The sequence below is a fragment of the Coloeus monedula genome, assembly GCF_965178545.1.
Source record: "Coloeus monedula genome assembly, chromosome: 4".
In the NCBI taxonomy this organism is placed as follows: domain Eukaryota; kingdom Metazoa; phylum Chordata; class Aves; order Passeriformes; family Corvidae; genus Coloeus; species Coloeus monedula.
The window spans coordinates 54,319,715-54,337,400 of record NC_138784.1 but is presented as its reverse complement, the minus strand read 5'-3'; the positions used below and the strand labels follow the sequence as shown (position 1 = coordinate 54,337,400).

At 35.9% G+C, this 17,686-nt stretch overlaps 1 protein-coding gene across 3 annotated transcripts in view; it reads left to right on the top strand.

Annotated features, from left to right (window-relative positions):
- Positions 1-17,686, top strand: part of CADPS2 (calcium dependent secretion activator 2) — a gene marked incomplete at its 5' end in the record, with an annotated part of 291,727 nt that overhangs the window by 184,544 nt on the left and 89,497 nt on the right. For all 3 annotated transcript variants that reach the window (XM_082279935.1, XM_082279934.1, XM_082279933.1), the window contains 4 exons: positions 2,750-2,858; positions 3,999-4,202; positions 11,799-11,935; positions 15,514-15,701. In XM_082279935.1, coding sequence (XP_082136061.1) covers positions 2,750-2,858; positions 3,999-4,202; positions 11,799-11,935; positions 15,514-15,701 — 638 coding nt within the window. The remainder of the gene's footprint in view (positions 1-2,749; positions 2,859-3,998; positions 4,203-11,798; positions 11,936-15,513; positions 15,702-17,686) is intronic.

The following is a 17,686-nucleotide window of genomic DNA, read 5'->3' as shown; positions in this document are numbered from 1 at the left end:
TTGGTGACAGAACTTTAAAATGTCTCATTTTCAACAAAAAAAAGAAGTCACTGATTGTGACTTATTGTTCCTTTAAAATAAAAGAACGCATTTGCAGTATGTTTGATAAAGTAAAATCAGCAGCATTATAATGTCTGTCTTGTTACAGAGGTAATGTTAAAAATTAATAAAGATACATCACCCAGATCTTCCACAAGTTTATCTTCAGAAACATTCAGTGGCTGGAGAATTCTGAAAAATATGGGCATCCTGTGCATTTCCATTGTTAGTGTCTGCTAGCTTCCCTTCTGATGGCTCAGAGTGCCTATACAGTGTGGTTATGTGGAATTGTTGACATGAAAATGTGAGAGCTGAATGTGGGTCCTACCAGGTTATTTCATTCAACCAAATGGATTAAACTGAAAAATGTTTTCACTACAGTGCAAAGATCAAAAATTAAAACTGTAGGTTCAGTTTACAAGGAAAAGAAAAGGAGGAAGTACTCATGAAATATAATTCTAATTGCAAAGGATTTAGAGTTGTGTGACTAACCAACAGCTCATTCCATGCTTGTCCATGAGGGCAAATGTGGTTTTGGGACTATAAGCAGTGACAGAGGTGGTGCTGCTGCCCCACCTAGAGCAGAGGGCACAGCGTAGGGATGAGCCCCATGTCAGGCTCCCATCCCAAAGGGGACCACCAGCCCTGACTGTCCCTGCCCACAGCCCAGACCCCCGTTTCAGCCTCCTGGGGCCATCATCCCCAGCCCCAGAGATGCCACAGCAGGGCTGGTCTCCAGTTCTCCGTATCCCAGGCCATCCTTGGCCTGTGCCCAGGGCTGGCAATGGGGCTGGTTGTCCTGCTCCCAGCTGGACCCTGTGTGCAAGGCCCTGCTTGTCAGCCCAGGAATAACTTAAAATGTTTAAACCAAAATATGGTAATTTTCTAAAATATATACTGTGAATGAAAGCAAAACTGTGGGCTCAGTGCACAAACAGGGAGGTGAAATTCCGCTGTGCCTGTCATGCTGGGGGATGGGCTGTCTGCTTGTAATAGTCCCTTTCTGGCCTGTAAATCTGAATTTCTGTGTGAACTAGATTGTCTTTTGTGTTTATGTATATTTGAGCTGGTCTTGGTTTGCCCCTTTAAACGTTTGTACCAAATCTGATGTGGAAAGCTGACACACAGTTTCAGTGATCTAACAGTGTCTCTCAAATTCTTATCTCCTGTAAAACTGCCTTTGCTTAACTAATGAAATAATTAAACTAGAAGAGCTGTGTTTAGTTTCTCTCCCCTGTAGACTCCTGCTGTGGTTCTGGAGACATCAGTTTGGCATTTGAGCCCCGATGGCCATTTTGCAGAGAGCCAGTACACCTGCTCCTTTTGCTTATACAGGCTGTGCCAGGGAACGTTCAGTCACCATGAGCTGCATACACATAGATAGCATAGTCCTGTTTCAAAAATGCCCCAATATATAAAATAATGAAATCTTTTTAGACCATTACCCAGCTAATAATCACACATTCCATCCTTATTTTCAAAAAACATCAATCTTTTACAAAGAGTAAAGGCACAGCACCAGCAAATATATGAATGAAGTTGACAGCTGTCCAAATTTTACTTCGAAAAGGGTCATTCCTGAAGTTGTAGCCAAAACAGCTAAGTTAGCTGAGCAGTCAGCAGTTAAAATAAAGATGATCCATCATAGATGAGTTCCTTACCTATATGTAAATTCTTGCATAATTTTACAGATCTAAGAAACTATATTATAGTTCAAAACAAGTCTGTTGGTCAGGTATGCTACAGTCCTTGGAGATGAGAGTTTCAGAGGTGCCTATACATTCAGTTCCCTTAAGTTTCAGGTGTTCACAAATTCATATGCTCTTTGTTCTGGTCATCTTTTATAATCTTCCCAGCTCTTCATCTAAGGCTGGGAACACCTCAGTTTTGCTTCAGTGATTGCTTTTGCCTCCCAGATACTGCATTTCTTTCTTTGTCATTCTTTGTCTTTCCAGCCAGTTTTTCCTCACCTCTCCTTAAAATTTTCTATTCTGTCTACAGAGTCAAAAACCTCCTGGTGACAGATTCTCACTGCTGTATTATTTTTTTGATAATTGTACTTGATGACAAGTAACTAATATTTTTCATGCCACCTGCAAGCAGCTTGGCCTACACAGTACTTTATCTAGTGAGCCAAACAACCCAGGGGTGGGTGAGAACACAGACGCAAAAGGTACAGAAATTGGAATACAAAATCATACTGAAGGTTCTGATGCTTGCCATCATTAGCTGGAATTGGCCAGATTATATGTTCTTTTTTCCAGTTTCATGATAATTGTGCCACTCCTTCTGCAAACAGTACTTTTATACATAAAAGTCCTTGTTGTCTCAGTTTCTTGGAATATAGTTCTTTTTTTCTCTTACAGTATACTGAGCAATTTGGTCAGTACCACAGTACTATGTATTTTCCCTACCAGAATCTAAATGGCTTCCCTTCATTTTTTCATAAAGCAACATCCCAAAATGTATTTCAGGAAACTGCAGAGAGGTGCATTTATGGGTTATTTTGTTTGGAGGCTTTTTTCCTTCATTTCAGCAGAAAGGGGAAGGAATGAGAAGTTTTACACTGTAAATACTTCCAGAAAAGAAACAAAAAAAAAAGGGGGGAATTTATTTATTCAGTGCAAATGAAAGGTAATTTAAACTATGGTACATTTTTTTATACAGTTCTGAAATGAATTCAATAATTAAGAAGTCCTTTCTTATTCAGGTTAGCCAATACACATTTGCAATGTGCAGTTACAGAGAAAAGAAGTCTGAGCCTCAGGAACTGATGCAACTGGAAGGATACACGGTGGATTACACAGCTCCTCACACAGGTACTTTTCATGACTTTGAAGTAGGATACTGAAGCACAATATGTTTGTGTAAATTAGCTGATTCAATTTGCTCATTTTGATCTAGCAGCAAAAAATCCCGAGGTTCTTTGGTAATTATTGCACTAGGACATTCTGGTGTGAAAAATCATGCTTTTAGAAAGAAGCTTGTTGTATGACTAATGAAAAATAAACTTTACACTAAAGTTTCCTGAAACATTGTAAGACCACATATAATACAAGGAAAAAATTGTGAATTCTAGTTGGTCTTCCCCTTTCCTCTTTTTGAGGGTGGTGGCAAGTGTCAGTATACTGTGATGTATATTCATAAGTAATTTAGAAAATAAGGTGAATGATGACAATGCTTGTGAAAGAAAAATTACTCATAGTCATCAAAAGTAAGTTTGGAGATATCAGAGAAATCTCCACAAGTTAATATTAAAATGGCAGAGGGAAATCTTATGCAGAGGAAAACAATTCTACCTGTGCAGTGGAGGGTTACAAAATTGAAAGACTTCTGAGACATTGAAGATTAATCTTTGAAAATGTTGGGTCAATGTTTAGAACAACTGAGAAGGCAAACAGTGCTTAGAAGGCGTTTGGAAAACCAAAACAATTCTGTCGTAAAGAAATCCCCAGCACAGCCACATTGACTGTTGGGTGCTGTTCTCATTACATGCTCTGAGCAAAAAACACTGGAACGAGAAAAAGGACTAAGGAAGGAAGAGCAGCATTGATAAAGTGTATGGAGCTGTCTCTGTTCAATAAGAGATACAGTTGACAGGAAGTGCCAGCTAATAAAATAATAACCAGGAAGGAGAATATGTTAAAAAATGCAAAATAGCATATGACACAGAGAAAATTAATAAGAAATAAGTTGGAGCTGAATTGAAAGTGGAGTCATGTAAATATTTTCTCCTGTGACTTCTATATTTATTTTACTTATGTTACTTCCATGTATTACCATTTGATCCTTATAGCTCTAGATTTATCTTATTTCTAGGTCATAAATACCTATAAAATGTTTTAGCACACCCCTCCACACACACTTACTCAGACTAAAACCAGTAATGTAATAAACATTAATGGTGATTTAGAAGTAACCTGCATTTATCAAGATTACCTTCTTATTTGCTGCTTCAGGTCTTCAGGGTGGTCGAATGTTTTTCAATGCTGTTAAAGAAGGCGATACCGTGATATTTGCCAGTGATGATGAGCAGGATAGAATACTCTGGGTTCAAGCTATGTACAGAGCCACAGGTCAATCTTACAAGCCTGTTCCTGCAAGTCAAGCTCAGAAGATGAATCTTAAAGGAGGCAATGCCAACACAGATATATCCCCACTTTGTAAGTTGGCTTTTGTTTTCTTTTGTGGCTTTGGTTTTGATTTTAGCTGGTAAAATATGTAGCAGCTCCCTCAATGAAGTTTAATTAAGCAGAACTTATTCACTAGGCAAATGTGTCTAGCAGTTCATTGTTAGCCAGAAGGTCTCTAACTCAGATTATTAGTAATAACAAGGGAAATCCTGACTTGGAGGTCATTATTTTTATTATAATCCATGAAAATACAGCAATTAGCTTCATATTCCTTACAATTGACCCACATATTACCATGGAGACGGTGTTTGGTTTGCATTATATTTTTCATAAGCCAGTCAGTGTAGTGTTGAATAGAAAAGCATCAATCTATTCTCAGAATTTTTATAGATTTAGGCCAGCTTTATCATACACTATATGTATTAGCTACCAAAAAATTTCTATGCAGACCATATGTTGTGAGTTGAAAGGCAATAGATGGGCTCCTGGATGTTTTTGGCACATAGTGTAATATTAAATTGCGTATAAAAAATTCTTAAAATTATTCAGGCTTAAATTTTCATTACCTTTCTTTGAGGAAAGTATCATTTCAGAGAAATCAATGTAGATAACATGTATTAAACATACCTTTAAATCTTCATATTATCTCTTTGAAAGTATTCTGTCGTGTAGATAGCTTCATGAAGGAAGCATATGTTTGATTTTTTTTGATGGTATTACAGAGGCTGAGTGCAATCTGAGGATCTTTGTAGTAGCCATCAAATTTCTGGAACATCATATGATTATTACACAATAATTTTTCTTCATTATCATATAATCGTACATGTACAGTGATAGAGGGGAGGTACATGTTTTAGACTAAACTTGGTTTAGTGTCTGAAGTCTGTAGCAGGTTGACCCAAACCCATTCTCCTCCCTCAGTCCTGTTATCACTCAGTCTCACAACCTTCTAGTCATCCTGTAATCTTATATCAGTTTGCTTTTAGAAAACAGTAAAATGTGCTCGTTAAACTTAGTAATATTTATTTAAAATCCTGACTGAGCTGTCAATGTCACTGAGCTTTTCAGTGTCAAGATAATTGAAAAAAGTTTAGTCTCACGAAAGCACTGACATCTGCGTTTCATCTGAAGCAGTTTGGAAGGGAATTAATCTGAAACACTTTGTGAAGTAATCTTTCATTTTGGGGCCATTAAGGTGAAGTAGGATGGAAGTAATGTTGCAAAAGCAAAGGTGGGGCAACAGCCAGGGAGTGCTTCTGCTCACCTCCTCCCAGTTCCCTGGATTTGTGCTGGGTGGTGGGAGTTCACTGTGTTCCCACCTAATGTCTCTATTTCATGTGCATCAGTTAGAAAGCACAAAAGAAGTGACCACTGTCAGCAGTGGCCAAGGAATTGCTCCTGGATTTGGACACAGTGTTTACCTGGAAGTGAAAGCAACTAGAACACGCTGACCACAGGGCAATAAAAATTATAGAAAGAAAAAGGTACAAAAAGCAACCACAAGTTTGGATGTACTGAAATTGTGTTTTCAGAGATAAAATTACTGAAAATGTGAAAGAATTAAACAGCAAGATCGTCACATCTTGATATTATTTTAGGCATAATTTTAGAGAGACTACAGTTTTTTGGGTGGAAACCATAGAAAAAGTGAGGATTATTGTAAAGACATTTTAAGGGAAGCTCAAAAGCCTCAAATATGTATTTTTCTGTCATGCTTATGTATCTACTTACACAAACTCATATGAATGAGCTGTATATAAATCAAAAATCCATATTTATTATTATTATTTGCCTTTGGGTTTAATGTACTTCAAAGTTGATATTATGTAATAATTCATAAAGTAATTCATAACTTATAATTCATAGATTTCTTTGCAATAGAGTAACTATTGGAACTAGTAACTAGAGTAACTATGTGGAATCTAATTTAATGTGAGATTTAGAACCATTGTTTTTTTTATTCTGTGTCTTGCACTTGAGGTAGAAATGGGCATAATCAAATTATTCCGTTTTTAAGAAACTTCAAGAACTAGGGTTTTCAGATATATCCTTAAATAATTATGTAAGACTCCTACTTCCTGTGCTGAATTTCTTGAGGCATAGTTTTACTCCTAAGAAGAATCTATAGATGACCGTTTGTCACATTTTAATAGATTCAGTTTCACGAGAAGTTCATTTTCTTTTCCCCTAGAAAAATGTTTGCATGAAGCTAAGTTTCTTTTATTTTTAATCAAGATATAACACCAAGTACTTGATAGCTGGCATATATATTAAATGAAATTAATTTCCATTTTTTTTTGTCTTTACTATGATGCATTTTTACTACTAGGAAATACAGTTTTGACCAGAAAATTTGGCAATTACTATTTTATGATTTTTATTTTCCTATTAGTACATAATTTAAGCATTTCCAGCCAATAGAAGATCACATTGTTTTAGTTTCTACAGTATCTTATGCAATGCCATCTCCACTTACAGAAAGCAGAAAACCAGCTTGGGCTTTGCAAGAAAAATGTCAGTTAATGGCATTCAAACCTTTGAAGTTTGTCCTCATCTTCTTTATCCTCTAAGATGAAAAATCAACTCACCCTGATGAAATGGTCAAAAAGAATTTTCAATTATTTGGAGAAAATTAAATATCTTTAAACTGCAGGATGTAGAAAAAAGTCAACTTGAGGAGAAATGTTTCAATGTTTTTCTGTATCGTTTTTATAAAATATCTTCTTTCATCCTGAAATTTTCTTGATAGTTATGAGAAGTATCTGAAAGTGGTCATTAAACAGAATCAAACTGCTGTCGTACCTGTCCAACTTCTAAAATGTAGAATACCACCCAATTTTTTCATCTCTAAGTAACTTGGTATTGCAGTTTTGTGGTATTAGGTGACTCCAAAACAAAAGTGAAGACAGGCTAATGTCGGCAATGATCAAGAAAGGAGAGTGACCTTCAGTTCCACTGTTCTGCATGAGCATATTGAATGAAAGAACATAGTATTTAGAGATGGATGATTGTAGAATAGCCATAAGTTTCCCAAGGACGTTAATGTTTCTGGGAAAGCACCAATGAAAAACAGATTAATCTGAATCACATAAAGGTTCAGGAAGTGATCCCTTTCTTAATAAGCAGTGTATTAGGGGATATATTCATGCAATTGAAAAGGCTGCTGGAGTGCTGAGCACTGCTAATAATTTGTTCATAACACAGGAGTTAAAAGCAGGACATGAGGGGATAGTCACATCTTAATGAAGAAATGCAAAGCCAAATATCATTCTGAACCTATACCCTCATGAGTTCTGAGACGATCTCTTTCAATTAATTACATTTTTAGAAAAAAACAAGTAAAAGATATTTCTTCATTTGACATAGTTTTCTCGGCAGGTTTTGCAGCTTTATGTCGTCCACCATACTCGTCTGCCTTTTAGAAGACTGGACTAACTCCACTCTCCCTGCATGTTTTCCCATTCCCCTTCATGTCCATTTCGTGCTTGCCTCCATCCACTCCTGTCTCCCTTTTAGAAGGAAAATGTTTACACTGGCCTCCACCACCTTAGGCAGTCAGTAAGTCAGTCACCTGTGTGCTCTCTTCTGTACTAGTCAGGAACATGTAAAAACTATCTACTATCCTCTTCAAATTTGCCCTTCAACAAAATACTGGCAATCAGTCAGTGTGGTATTCCCAGCCTAACAGTTGGGCCATATGGGCCAGCAGCTTTCTCATTCTCTGCCACTTTCTCTGCAAAGTTATTTCGTGGCCTGATACTTAAATTATAGAGTTCTGGGGTCATAGATTGTCTCTTTGGCCTGTGTTTCTAAGCATGGAACACTTTGGAGTCCTGGTCAATGATCAGGAGTCAAAATGTTCCCAATGTAAGCTGTCACCATCTGTCTGGAGTGGCACTTGAAGGAATGTAATGCATGTCTTGCCACTGTCTTTTCTGACCAGTTCCAGCCCCTTCTGTAACAGAGTCATAGTTCTTACCCTACTAGTCTTAGTCTTTAAATCCTTTTAATCCCTACAATACTATATTGCTTGCCTCTAGCTGCTCGTCTTTCCTGCTTGCCTGAGCTAGTTCAGATTGCTTTCATGATGCTTAAACACAAGCAGAGCTGTCACTGAGAGCCACAAAAAGGAGTAGGTCACCACTCAGCAAGGCCAGTACCTGTAGTTCACCCTAGCACAGAGTAGATGATGCAGGAAATGTGTGTTTTCTTCTGGGCTGGAGCAGGGCAGAGATGCTCTGTAGGGATGCTAGAACCACTTGAGAATGTGCCGTAAACATGAAATTCTTGGTAGTCTTAATTCAGTCAACTCTGCTGAGTCATTGAGGATGTGATGATTTTTATAGCCTTTACAGCTTAACTAAAATTTAAAGTTTCTTGCAAAGGTGGCAAATGGCATACTTAGAATGCTATTCTGCCAAAATTAGTATCTTTGTCTAAAAGAGCACCCAAAGAATATGCTAAAACTCCTGCAATAGCTTTTGTTAGTTTTTAACATCATTTGAAAATATATTTGTTTGTCCTATCTTGATCAAAAATAAATGGATAGTTTTTTGGTTAACAGTTTCCAAAGGATGACATACACAACCTGAAACAGTCAGTGGAACATGGAAGTAGCAACCAGTGATTTTGAGTTAAAGGCAACATGGAGAGCGTGGCAACAAATTCTATTAAGAAGGGAAGAAAAACTATTTGTGAAAAAGCAAGAGAAATATTACTGCTTCAAAGCTCTCCCCAAATGTCTTCCAAATATTTTCCAAGATTGAGAAATGGTAGAGATAAATGGATTTGTATTTTTTTCTTAACTATATGACAATATAGCACTTTATATGCCTTTTGCATTTGTGTGTTGTTTGAACAGGACCGCTAAAGCTCATTTGTGTAAGAATTTGAAAAAATCAATCTCTCTAACAATTTTTAAAAGTAGGGTCTTGAGTAATTTTTTTAGTCATGGTCATACACCATTTATGAATTCCTCATAATCTTTGCTCAAGTTCTTAAATTTTTAAATTCCTTTTAATGTCAAAATATTTATCAGCTATCTTGTATGTATATCATAGCAATAAACAAAAATGTAATGTATTACACTAGATCTATTTTTCTGTTATTTCCTGCTTGCCTACAGCTAGCAAAGGTAAGTTTTTAGTTGTTTTTCTGTAGCTAAAATATATTTCGTAACAGATCTTACGTTACTGTTTGACAATGTTACTTGTACTGCTTGATTCACTCAAAAAGATGATCAGTCATGGATCTTCCTTTTAGAATTAAATCTAGCAAATATTTATACACTTAAATCCATACTTTTGCTTATCTTGCCCAAATTATGTAACAGCAAATTCTGCTTTCACAAGTCATATTGTGTTCAATGGGTCACCTTACTCATTATGATCATCTGGATGTCATCATTCTGATCATCAGTATGCTGGATCTGTTTCATTTGCAACATCCAGTCTCCTGATTCCAAAATACTTAAATTACTTGTCAGTACTTACACATTCTCTCTTAAAAAAGGGGCATCTCTTATATTGGTGTGGTTAACCAGAGAAAAAACCAAAAGGTTAGTTTAAGAATGATTCAGCTGTGTATAATTTTCAACATGATGGCAAAAAGAAATATTAATACTTTTTCTTTCTTGTCATGTATCTTACTATAAATAATGTTTATAGTATATGATAAACCTGATATTCTTATAAGAAGAAAAACTTACAAGAAATGTTGAAATCAGTCACTTGTACATTAAATATAATGGGTTTGAAATAATTTTATCTGTGTTTGGACATTTTGGAAGGTATAGATAACTTCGTATGTTGCTCAGTACTTTTGGTAATGCAGCTGTGTTGATATCAGTTGTATATCTTTGAATTAATATATTTAAATACAGTTAAATTGCAGTAATTAAGAGAGAGCATTTCCTGTACCTGTGTCAAAAATATGAGCTAGGTTTGTCATTAATGATAGGCTAGCCTAATGCTCATTGAAATATTGCTAATCTATGTAATCACATATGCTACAGATCTTTCAATCATTTAAAATACATGCTGCTGTTTCTCTGGGATGATGGTCTCATACCTTACACCATCGACCTATTGTCATACTGTTTATTTGCTACATCCACCTTGGTGAAATCTGTCACATGGATGTGACTCTTGCTTTGACAATGCAAAGCCAAGTGATATGAATTAGTTTCTGCATCTTTCTAGGATTTGATGTTGCAGATCCTTCAGCTTGAATTAAATAATTCTCCCATCCACAAATACAGCTGAAAGTTGGACTTGACATGGATCAATATGATCTGGGGCTAAATTTCTAAATGTGACTGATTATGTTAGCATCATGCCCACAGATCAATATTGAGTTTTATTATGAACCTGACTCTATAATTGGGTTTAATCAATAAACTTTTGTCTCCTTTCTTTAGAAATTTTAGATATCTACTATGCAGGTTTTCAAAATTGCATTTAGGATACACTTAGATCTATACTTTTCTGGTAACTAATATAAAAAGACCTAGGTTTGAATTTAAAGGAACAAAGAGCTAAGACCCTATTGAAAGGGGAAGTCAATTTTTAAGTTGATAGGACTGTTCACCCCAATACAGTCTATAGAATCTAAGACAGCTAATGTGCTAATACATAACTAGTCCTTTTGGGCACTGTAAGGCTTTTTCTGTCCATACTAGATAGATAATTCACATTGAAGACTTTGACAAAACATAGCATTAATGAAAGCAATCACTAGAGCTTCTCTTTTGATAAACCCGCGGGGTTTAAAGGCGTTGAAAGATGCAATCTGTGAAGAACAATAAATTTGGGCCTTTGATTGAAGTGCCATTTGGGATGGTATGTTTTCTCAATTTATTTACACAAAAATGCTGCTCCCTTTTTCAGTACACTTTGCTGGAAGGTTGAAGGAGCTCTTTGCCATTACTACATTAAGGTTTGTCTCATTAAAAGCCGAGTACAAAAAGAAGGCTGGAAATGACCTAGCTCAAGCCAGTGTGTTCATTTCTGCTCCAGTTTGCCATTTGAGAAGTAGGCTTCAAGCCATGATGAATATTTCTATTAAGTGGTACTTTGAACTGCAGTAAAGATGCTCTTTCATTTCTGAAGAAATAAATGCATAAACCTGTTGGGGTTTTTTTTTCAGTTTTTTTCTTTTTTTTCCCTAATATTTTGTGCTTATTTTGCTAAAATTAGAAAAAGAGCCATACTAAACCAGGAAATTACAGAATATTTTTCTTTTCTACTTATAGCATTGTTTTTAAATTGAAACATTTGCAGAGCCCACTAGAAAACAATGCTTTAAGACTTTTTTAATGTACTATGTTGTGTTTTCTGGCAACCTTTCTAAATTTTGGTTTATCTGTCAGTGAGTAGCAATTTTTTTTTCACTGTTGCACTCTGTAGATTGGTATGATAGAAAAATAATTCAGTAATATTTTCAGATTAAAAGATCAAGATTCTGTAATAATTCACCTGCAAGCATGTCTCTATATGAGTTATTTTTTTGAGATACTTTCAAGAAAGCTTGGATATTGAGACTCATATGCCATGCATATACTGGTGTTTGTAAGTCTGAACACACACTCACGTGTATTGCTCTGCACATTTTTCCTTTGTATAACAGATACAGACCGTGGCCAGAAACATGGCATGGATGAGTTTATTTCTGCTAATCCCTGCAAATTTGACCATGCTTCCCTCTTTAGACTGCTTCAGAGACAGACCTTGGATCACAGATTGAATGACTCCTATTCTTGTTTGGTGAGTACTGGCTGGAACATAGATATAAAGAAGTGCGAAATAGTTGTAACAAAGTAGTCCTTTCTTCCTTGTTCATTCAACAGCTGCAGTTGTAGGTGGAATAAAGGCTCCAATCGATTGGTTTTAAATTTGAAAATTATATACTTGCAAGCGGCTGCTGTGCCACTCAATAGGAAGCAAAGAGACACAAACTGTCTTCAGTTTTGTCGGCTGAAATTTATCATATCCTCTGGGGAGGTTTGGATAAAAACAGAAGGTTTTGACAATGGTAAGAACTCCTGTGATAGGATTTACTGACACCTGTACAGACATTTTAAGGTCCAAATGTAGTTGCCTCATTGCAGACATTTTCATCTGTCTTGAAATGCTTCATTCCACTCTGGTGTGAAGGAGGAACACCAACGAAGGGAGGCAGATCCATAAGAAATATAGATATATGGGGTTATATGTACTACCTGAATTGGAAGTAACAAAGGGGAGTATAATTATTAAACAAAAGCAAATAGAATGTGATCTCTGTATCAAAATGAATGTTTTCCACATTCAAATACCATAATTGCCATCATTAAAGGTAAGATGTTGGCTGCAGTTTTCTTTTCCTACAATCATTTTCTATTCTGTGCTTTGTGAACTAGTTGAGGATGGGGCTGCTTCAGGTTTTGTTTTCATTAGGGAAGAAAACCAGCAACAATCTTGTGGAAGTTTATCAGATTATACACACTCGTTAAACAGGTTTTTGTGGGTCAGACCTCATAACTTCCTGAGGCTTTATTTTTCACCTGATATCATGTCTGAAAGAGTGATCTCTCACTAAGGATCTAAAATGCCTCACAGCACATAAATTTTTTTCACTTTACTGTCCCAACAGCAACAAAAAAGATAATAGGTATTTATACTTCTTTTTCCATTTTTCTGACTAGTCTTGTAATACAAAGATAATGATTGGAGTTTTTAGGTTTGTTTGCAGTTTTTAAAAAGGTGAAAAATTATTATTTGATGACAGTTGTCTCCCTTTTAAAATACTGCCAGATACGTACATATAGAAAAGTTAAAAGAGTCATTTTCTGTCTGTGGGTTGCACACTGAATCAAAGAGGCCTGAAGGTACATCTGTACAAAGTAATTGGAACTCAAAGAGAAAATGGTTAGCTTTCTACCAGTGCATTGGGGTCAAAATCTTTTTTATAATAATAATATAGTAAGACACTTAATATAACCTTGAAATCAGGAACTTTTAGAAGAGGTTAGATGAAATGCACAGTGCTATAGCAACCATAAAGCAGATGTATTTCTTACCATTCTTTTTTAAATTCAGCTTTTAATAAGTGGAATGGGTGATAATTTTTTTTAATTGCATATTTAACTATATTTTTTGATTTTTAAAATTTTGGGAATGTCAAGGTAACAATAAAATACATGGACATATGAGTGTGATTTTTCTTTTCTCTAACAGCTCATTTCCCATAATTTTTATAATTAATTCATCCCTTTATTTTAACAAATACAGTGTAACCACACAAACAACTTGTAAAAAAAAAAGTAACATATAAGAATTAATATTATACAAAGTTCTATATTAAATTACTATATAACCTAAATTTCTTCAATTCTACATTCTTCTTGGTATAGGGAGAGTATTGAGGAGGCTGGGGGGTTGGGAGGCTTTGTCAATTATAAAATAAAAAATATGTGGTTATCTAATACCAATACTTTGTAGGATAAAGTTGTTATGTTTTTGAGAGTCTTGTGCATGATATGGACAAGGGCAAGGAAAGCACACCTTTATATGAAAAATGACCACACAAACAGATCTTTTAAGAGAGAATGAAGTTAAATTAATGAGTTCTTTAAAATTTTGTATTCTTGTCACAATTATATCCAATGAGAATGAGCAGAAATGTTAATAGTTTGCTTTTGTACTGCTAGGAAATGAAATGCAACATTTTGTTATGTTTTCCATAAAAATGTAGGGAGAGATCTGTGACAATGACAACATATTGGGAGAATATCAATCACAATAACCACTGTTGATTATATCTAGGGCTAGGACACGTATTATTGCAGAAATGCAGTTAAAATCCCTTTCCTTTCTTCTTTCAATAGAATACCATGTTTTCTATCAAACACTGTGTAAGCTACATGAGGCATTGCAACATGATCAGATACTAGATTAAAATGCTGTGTACAGCTCTGGGTTCTGTAATAAAGCTAAGTGTTCTCCAGAAACAGATGAAGCTCCTTAAAGGCAGTGGAAAGATTGACTTCGAAGAAATTAATTAGGAGGAAACAAATTTATTAAATATTAAATACCTTTGAGGTGTTCTTGTTTGCAGATAATACATTAAATTTAAGAGTTTGGGGAGGATATAAAGCTTAAATTCCTGTCTCATACAAGTTTTCTAGCAAAGTTAGAACACAGCTTTTAAAACTGATGAGAATGTATTTTTAAGTATTGTTCAATATTATTTTTGATGATATTTTGTACAAATATTAAACATCTGATTTTGCAGAAGTATTCACAAGCGTTAGGTAAATATCGGTCTTCAGCTGCTATCTTGATGTTATAAATTCATGGCTTTGCAAAATCATTTTGCTTATCCAAGTTATTTGTATATTTGAGTTCAGGAATTCCTCAATCTCTCTTAACCATTTGATGAGATGGAATGATGAGAGATGATGAGAGGTAAATATTACTACAATTGAAACAAGAACAAGGAAAAATGCTCATGTAGAACTGCTATGCAGTAGTTGTAGTTTTCTGAGGTTTTTCTCCATGCTGCTTTTTTGGAAGCTCACTGTGCTACTTTTTATCATATTTCTGCATCAAGACTCAATTATATTTTTTACACTATGGATTCATTCAAGAACTGTTTTTGTGGTGTGAAGGAGTCTGTATGCTCATGTCTGTGTCAGGGATAAGCTGTTCTGGTCTCATCAAAACTCTGACCAAGAAAGCTCTCAGTAAGCCTGAGAATATCTAATTACTATTTAAGGTCAAATCTTACTCATCTTACTCAGGTGGCTTTTAACAAACTACCTAGCTTTGTATCTCTTTCCTCGTAAATGTTGTTTAAAAGTTGTTAAAAGTGTATGCATGCTACATAGGTAAAGGGTTGAATTGTGGTCAAAATATTAAAGTTGCAGCCACTGAACATCCAGAAAGCGTGTTTTAATGTCCATGTTAATGTCCCTCAGCATTACCCAAATGTTAGTTTGTATCTTAAAATTGATTACTAAAGCAAAATTAATTGTTTTAAAGTGTTAGTTTATATTAGGTTTTGATCTATAACTTAATCTGTACCAGACTTTGGATGTATTAGCATGTTTTTTGTAAACTATGTATTCCGTAGTAGCGGTAACTCATAACTGCAAATAGTTTCCTGACATTTAATCCTTTCAGTATGAGGGCTCTTGTGGGATCTAGTTTCCAGTGCTGTCAGCCTTAGTCAGGTGTAAATCATTCTAATATAAAAAGTTTATGTAATGGACATAAAAATCTATGTTTCTATTCATTGTTTGATTTAAAGCTGAGAGTGGGAAAATAAATCTCAAAATGCCGTGTGGTTTTTTGCCTTTCAGGGCTGGTTTAGCCCAGGTCAGGTCTTCGTATTAGATGAATACTGTGCTCGCTACGGAGTGAGAGGCTGTCACCGCCATCTCTGCTATCTCGATGAACTGATTGAATATTCAGAAAATGGTTCTGTCATTGATCCAACCTTGCTCCACTACAGCTTTGCATTTTGTGCTTCTCATGTTCATGGTAACAGGTAATTTGACAATATATTTTTTAATCCGAAGTATTTAAATGCATAGTCTGAGTAAAAGTATTCATAGGCTCTTTCGTTCACCAGGTAGGGAACTGCACACAACAGAAATCAGTTCATGAAAGTTTCTTCAGAGGCACTGGAGGTTCCATACAGATTACTGTTTTAAAAAAATCTCTCTTCAGTGTGTTCTGTCTTAATGCAATGTGTTTTCAAGATAAAAGGATCTCATCCTGTTAAAAGGGTAATTTTCTTCATTCTGCATTTATGTTGTGGTACTAAATGGTGTTTCCAGTAAACATTTTGAACAATTTTGCAGTTTAAGGGAAATTATGGCTCTTTTTCTGCAGTCTGTAGCTTGGCAACTAATCATACTATACTGAGTTCTTCTGTCTGTGCTATCACAGATTGAAATAATATATATTGGGAATTAGGTGTAACCTCCAGCCAGGAAGACCTAGGACACTTCTGGAATCCTTTCCGCTAGACAGGTAGACGGCTTCAGGAGCTTTTGGCCACAGTGGTTGTCTTGGGATGATATCTTCATTCCACTTGCAAGTGAAAGACTTAGAAAGAAATTAAGTTGTTGCTTTGCTGTTTTTGCACATTCTTTAAAAGAAGCACTGCTTCGTCTGTGTCTTATTCCAGATGGGAGGGGACTAGCTCTGCTGCTGGAGAGCAGCTATTGCAGATCAAATCATAGGATAGGAGGGACCACAGGAGATCTCTAGGCAAACCTCCTGCATGAAGCAGGGTCAGTTAAAAGGTCAGACCTGGTTGCTCAGGGCTTTTTCCAGTCAGGGCTTTACCCAGTTTGAACCTGTCTAATTTCAGTGTAGTTATATCTATTGCCTCTTGTCTACCACCCAGTACACCTGGAGGGCTGTCATTCAGTCCACTTCAACACCTCCTATTCTCCAGGCTGAGCAAGCCCAGCTCCCTCAGCCTCACCTCAGAGCATCACAGTGACAATTCAGTGAACTTGCTCCCTGTCTTCCTTGTGCTTGACTGGGGACTGGGGCAGGCAGTCTATCAAATTATAGGAGAACATGCATTTATACCTGTTCTGTGCACTAGAGTTGTAGACTGCTATGTGGAATGTGTTTAAGAAGTCCCAAAATAGCAAGGAGAAACCCAATAGATGCTCCCAACTGATCCAATCCTGCCACTAGGGAAAAAAATCACAGTCCCAAGAAGAAATTACTGTGTTGCTGTCAGTAAATCCCCAAACTGATTCTTGGTAGGGATTGGAAGAGAGAGATTTTCTGCCCAAGATGTATGCTTATGTTGCTTTGCAACCAGTCAGCAATAGAGGCTGTTTTTTTGTCCTCAAGCCAGAGAAGAAGAGGCAATCCTTAGGAAGGATATTGTTTCCTTCACTGGCTCAGTCAGTCTCATCTGGAGCTGGGCATTTGTGACCTGAGTGATTTCACAGTGGTAGATTAACAATATATAATACATGATAATAATATCCAAAATTGAAATGTTTTTGAATGTGCTTGAAATGCTGTCAAGAATCTTAACATTCATACTGGTGAGGTAGGAGATTTCTGGCTTTTATTTGGTAACCTATTCTCTGTAAAAGCATGCTTCTTTGTCAATTCCTCAAGAAGCTGACACATTCGTATTTGCTATTGAGTCTAAGTCTTTGTTGTTTCTCGCCTTTTTATTATTGGTTTCAACCTAAGAAGACAAATATATGTGATAATTGCTCAAACTTACTTCAAGAATTCAAAAGAAAGGTAGATACATTTCTTTTTATTTCATAATTTGAGTGAAGGACAATCGTGCACGCAGTGCAAGAAAATATCTCAGGGAGCACATCATTTACACAGTGGTAAGCACTCTGTATTCTGTCTATTCCTACTGTACAGATATTCTCTGAATAGCATTATGAGTGTTTTAGGAATAAAAGAATTGTTGAACAGAGAGGGTCTGACTAGAACTGAGATATTGTAAAAAGGAAGAAAAAGAAACATGAAGAAAGA